Source organism: Solea senegalensis, linkage group LG13, assembly GCF_019176455.1.
Source record: "Solea senegalensis isolate Sse05_10M linkage group LG13, IFAPA_SoseM_1, whole genome shotgun sequence".
NCBI classification, from domain to species: domain Eukaryota; kingdom Metazoa; phylum Chordata; class Actinopteri; order Pleuronectiformes; family Soleidae; genus Solea; species Solea senegalensis.
In genome coordinates, this window is record NC_058033.1 from 19,679,318 (window position 1) to 19,684,630 (window position 5,313).

The 5,313-nt window shown below is 46.3% G+C and overlaps 1 protein-coding gene across 1 annotated transcript; it reads right to left on the reverse strand.

The window, feature by feature from the left end:
- Window positions 1-201: 201 nt before the first annotated feature.
- drd1b (dopamine receptor D1b) lies at window positions 202-3,510 on the reverse strand. Its single transcript, XM_044043094.1, has 2 exons — window positions 3,058-3,510; window positions 202-2,377 (listed from the first exon to the last, which is right to left on the reverse strand). The coding sequence occupies exon 2, from the start codon at window positions 2,149-2,151 to the stop codon at window positions 769-771; it is 1,383 nt and encodes a 460-aa protein (XP_043899029.1). The 5' UTR covers window positions 2,152-2,377; window positions 3,058-3,510; the 3' UTR covers window positions 202-768.
- Window positions 3,511-5,313: the final 1,803 nt, after the last annotated feature.

Sequence of the window (5,313 nt, forward strand, 5' to 3'; positions counted from 1 at the left end):
TCTGCTGAAAAGCACCTAGGGAGATGAAGTTGATGAAAACAGGCAGGGATGAAGACTCTTTCATCCTTTCTTTCTGTGAAAATGAAATATATAAATACTGTACTTGAACTCCATTATCTACCTGCCACCTCTTCTGATTTGGATCAGAAGATTTGGTTGTAAATAATAAAATTGTCACGAAAATAATAATCATTTTGTGTTCCGCACCAAAGAAAAAGAAGAAGAAATACATGCAACAAAAAAAAACTGAACCAAAGCCAGTTCACCAACGTCGTTCCCTCTTGAATGACATTACATACAAAGCACCTATACCTACATGACATTGTTTTTTTTTTCTCTCCTCTAATAGCGACTAAATCTTGCACCACTGTCTACACTGTCCTCTTGTCCTTTTTTCAAACGCTGCTCTAACATGTATGCATTTGGACGTCGGTAGCCAGCGCTCTTATTGTCGACGTTGTCAGCATTTACCTTCAAATGCATTGATTTCATCAACAAACGCTGAGATCATTTTTGCAGATAGTTATATCCAGGATAAAGTGCCTTTACATTAAAACATTCTGTGCGTTTATACATGTGGATGTTTGTCGACAGTCTGTTTGCCTTTTTTACGTCCCCTCTCACCGTGTCTCTGTCCGGCATGTCCGTGGAGATGTCTGTCTCTTTGCATTTCCTTTTGCTGTCCATCTGTGTGAGATGTCCCCCCACCCCCCCACTTGTGCATACATACATCTCTGTGTGTGTACTCCAGTCTAGCGTTGCCATTCCTCAGCGTGACATGGTTTTATGCTGTCCATTCTGTGTTGTGGGATTGATCTTCTCCAGAGTGACCTCAGTATCGCTGTCAAAGTTCCCAGAGATGGCCGGGGACAGCTTCTCCAGGGCGTTGTTTACCGTGCCCACTTCACTCTCGCCGTCCTTCTGCTGTAGCTCCTCCTCCTGACACATGATGCTGTGTGGAATCACATAGCTGGCCGAATGGTTGCCCTCCTTTGGCAGGTGACTCTTGGGCTGATACTGACAGTTTGGGTTTGAGGTAGAGGGACCCATGTTGTTGTTTATGCTGACAATTTCAATGGCGTTGCTCCCCGGGCAGAGCCGGTGGCAACCCAGGAGGATGGAGAAGGCCTTGCGGAAGTCAGCGTTGAAGGCGTAGATGATGGGGTTGAGCGAGGAGTTGGCCCAGCCAAACCACACAAACACATCGAAGGTAGTGGAGCTGATGCAGGGGAAGTCCGTCGCGCCGTCCAGCAGGTTGAGCTCACAGAACGGCACCATGCAGTTCAGGATGAAGAAGGGCAACCAGCAGCACACAAACACCCCCATGATGACCGAGAGCGTCTTCAAGACTTTGGTTTCCCGCTTGAATGACATTTTGAACGAGCTCTCGCTCTCCATGTTCGAACTGTTTCCCATGCTGCTGTGGCGGTTCTTGGCGCTCTCTGCCGCCCGTTCCAGGGCAGATATTCTCCGTATCTGTTTCTGGGCGATGCGGTAGATCCGGGTGTAGGTGACGATCATGATAGCCACGGGGATGTAAAAGCTGATGAGGGAGGAGGAGATGGCATAGGTCCTGTTGAGGCTGGAGTCACAGTTGTCGGGGGGCAGATTGCTGGGGTACGTTCCATTAAGCTCTGCGTAGCTGTAGGTCTGAGCCTTGTGCCAGTTCAGCTGAACCGGAATGAAAGAGATGAGGACGGACAGGGTCCACGCCATGCTGATCATCAGGCACGCCACTCTGGGGGTCATCTTGCGTTCGTAGCGGAATGGGCTCGAGATGGCCCAGTAACGGTCAACGCTGATCACACACAGGTTCAAGATGGAGGCAGTGGAGCACATGATGTCAAACGCCACCCACACGTTGCAGAAAGCACCAAACGGCCAAAACCCCACAATCTCTGTCGCCGCCTTCCACGGCATAACCAAAATTGCCACCAGGAGGTCAGAGATGGCCAGCGAGATGACAAAAAAGTTGGTGACCTTGGACCTCAAGTGTCGAAACTTGGTGACGGCAGCACAGACGAGCGTGTTGCCTAGCAGCGTTGTGAAGATGAGGAGGAAAAGGAAGCATCCTGTCAGTACACGCTTGGATGAATCTCTCTCTGGTAGCAGCTGCTGGCCATCTCGAACTGTTGAGAAATTCTGATCCATTGTTTATGCTACAGTGTAAAGTGAGCGAGGGGGGGGGGGTGGGTGAGGTGGGTGTCAACACTCACCCCATCGCATCCCCGGTCTGCAGCAGCTGTGACTCCGCGGGGAAGAGTTTTAGGTGGAAAGAGTGGCTGGTGGAGAGGTCAGCTGTCTCGGCACCAGCTCTCCCACAGACTGAGACATCCATAGGCTCCTCATGACAACCACCATCCTTTCAGAGGAGCTGCTATAAATATTTCAGAAAAAAATATTTTCACTGAAAAACCCCAGATGATAAATACCTGAAGCACAAGTACAGGCAGCAGACATTCTAGTGTGAAAGAGAGTGTGGATATTCCAGCTGATCTTTTTTTTTCTTTTTGGGGGGTCAGTCAGAGCTTTAGACTAACAAAAAAAACTCTAAAGCCACAGTAAAATATGATGTTTAAAGAAAAGTAGTTGTCAAGTCCTCACTGAAATTTTCACACCATATTGTCACTGAGCTGATGAGTACAAGCTTGGCCAATAATTGGACTTATATACCACCTCATCAATAACTTGTATTGATATTGTTTGCCCTGCGTTTATCTGATTTGTTTAATGATCCTCGAGGCGTGTCTGCGTGATTATATTGGTGCCTGTGCAATGATGCTGATCCACCCTGGCTGATAGGTGCTATGTTTGATTTGACTTGTTTTTATATCTCCTTGAACGTCTCCCCCACAGTCTCCAGCCAACATTTCCACCTGAGTGCTGAGCCAAGAAAACAACCCGAAAAGGGGCAGTAAACAGCTTCTCAGCAGTTCCTTTTGAAAGCAGAGACGCACGTCTAATCATCAAAATCAGAAATCCCTTTTGTTTACCTCCATGTGCATTGATATCCAGGCATTTTCTCAAAACATATACAGCAGTTATATGGCCACCCACCTAAGTTATCTATGGCATTGCAATCCATGTGCGGGCGTCTTTGAAACACAAAGTGCGCTTCACTCCGTGGATGTCAAACAGCTCAGGACCAGAAATCCAAAAGCAACGCGTAAAGGTAACGCTCAATTGACAACGTTAAGTCTCCCACAGATCCACATCTCTTTGACGCGTACTTCCAACTCTTGGTGCGACGCGAGAGAGAAGGCGCTCAGCCGCCCTGCGGACTCTTCCACGGGCAGACTGTCATGCTTTCTCCGCTGCGCGGTGTTTAATCAGTCCTTCAGCTCCTCATCCGTTTGGTGTGGGGGGACATCAGAGACATCTGATGTTTGTCAGCGACGCAGAGTGATGGGAATGATCTTCCCAAAATCGTTTCCCCCTGCGCGCTCCTCTCTCTCTCTGTAGCTCAGCTGCTGCTGCCGCTCGCTGCTGTGCGCCACGGTCTCTGCCACAACTGCTCCATCACATCCCAGGGGGACTGTGAGGAGCAAAGCCACACTAATACATCACACCTTTTGTCACTGAAGAATTTAGACACGTGATTCACGACGATGAGTGGGAATGTATATGTAAAAAATAAGTTTTGTCTTTATTTGTTTTGGTTTTTTTTGGGTTTGTTTTTTTTCTTAAAATCTGACAGATTGCTGGCGCCAGATTTGATTTCCAGTGTGATTTTATCGCATCCACTTCATCCACTGTTGCATTTTAGAGCAACAACAGTGATTTAATTCATTTTAGACTTTTGAAACTCATCAGATTAAAAAGTCACAACAGGAGCTGCAGCCTCAGTGGATGCGCAGTCCTGTAGTGGACTTGCAGCGAGCAGAGACACGGAGCAGGTACAATGAGGCCATCTACTGGGTGCATTGTAGGACATTCGTTGAAGGGACGCATCGCCCACGTGGCGTGTTCATGCACAACTGCTGTCTCTCACGCGCTCACTCACCCACTCGCTCACTCAATTTTGGCACATTCTTTATTCTTTTTACGCATGACGCGCGCGGTGCAGCAACGATAGACAGCCAATATCTTTCCACTAGACTGACACATTTATCTATAGGCTAAAATATCAATGTCACACACTGCGTTTGTAGACAATTTTGACGATGAGCCATGTGTAGAATACTACTAATACTAATGTCAATACATGCAGTTTCTTTTGACCATAACCCCTCCCTTGTTACATTTTTGGTCACATCACCAGTGATGACTGTTATTGTAGGCAAAGTGAGTATAAGGCTGTCAGAGAAAGAGGCAGCAAGAAATGAAAACCTGGACTTTGTATCTTTGTGTGTGTGTGTGTGTATGTGTCAGACCTTTTCTGGTAAAAGCACTGACCTTCTCAGGACCAGAAGTCTTCATGGAGAGCAAAACCTGGTCCTAATAATGCAGAAGCTAATTTCTGAGGATCTTAAATTTTGGGCTTAGATTTGATTTCTGGTTTATGGTTAAGATTATGGATTTGTTTAGGCTGTCCACTTGAAATGAAGTCAGTGCGGTGTCTTGAGAGGAATAGCTGTGCACATGTGTGTCTGTGTGTGTGCGTCTGACTTAGTGTCTGCCTCTATGACTCTGCATTCTGACACGTGTGTTTATGACTTTGCATTGTGTTTGTGCCCATGCTTGCATGCACGTCGTGTGTGTGTGAGTGAGTGTGTGAGTAATACATGGAGACAAGCCAAGTGTAAAGGTCTGGCAGACACAACACCTACATTTCCCTCTCGCACATAGCCAGAATAGAATAGAATAGAATGGAAAAGACTAGAATTTAACTGAAATTAAAGGAATGACCCTCATGTAAAGCAGTGGAGGAGGAATGAATGAATGAATGAATGAATTTCCAGAAATCTTTTATTTTATTTATTTTTCAGTCAGCCTTTACTTAACCAAGTAAGTCCCACTGAAATCAAGGATCTCTTTTACAAGGGAGACCTGGACTCGATAGCAGCAGCACATTCACAGTAAAAGAGCTTTCAACTTTTTCTAAGCATGGTTTCATGACTGCTGAGACAAAGCCACAAATACGAACAAAGTCGTAATCCGTCTTTGTCTCTGATGACTTGAATGTTGGATTTCACTAAACTTACGAACTAAAGCAAATACTGATTTCGGAAAGTTCTCAAAACTTGTAATGAGGTCCAGAGAGTGTGTGGCACTTTGGCTCCTTGACAGGAAGTTAATCAATGGTCTCTCTTTGCCATTCCACCGACCTTCAGTCATTCCAGCACGCAGGAAATGAATTTGAGCGGATAACCA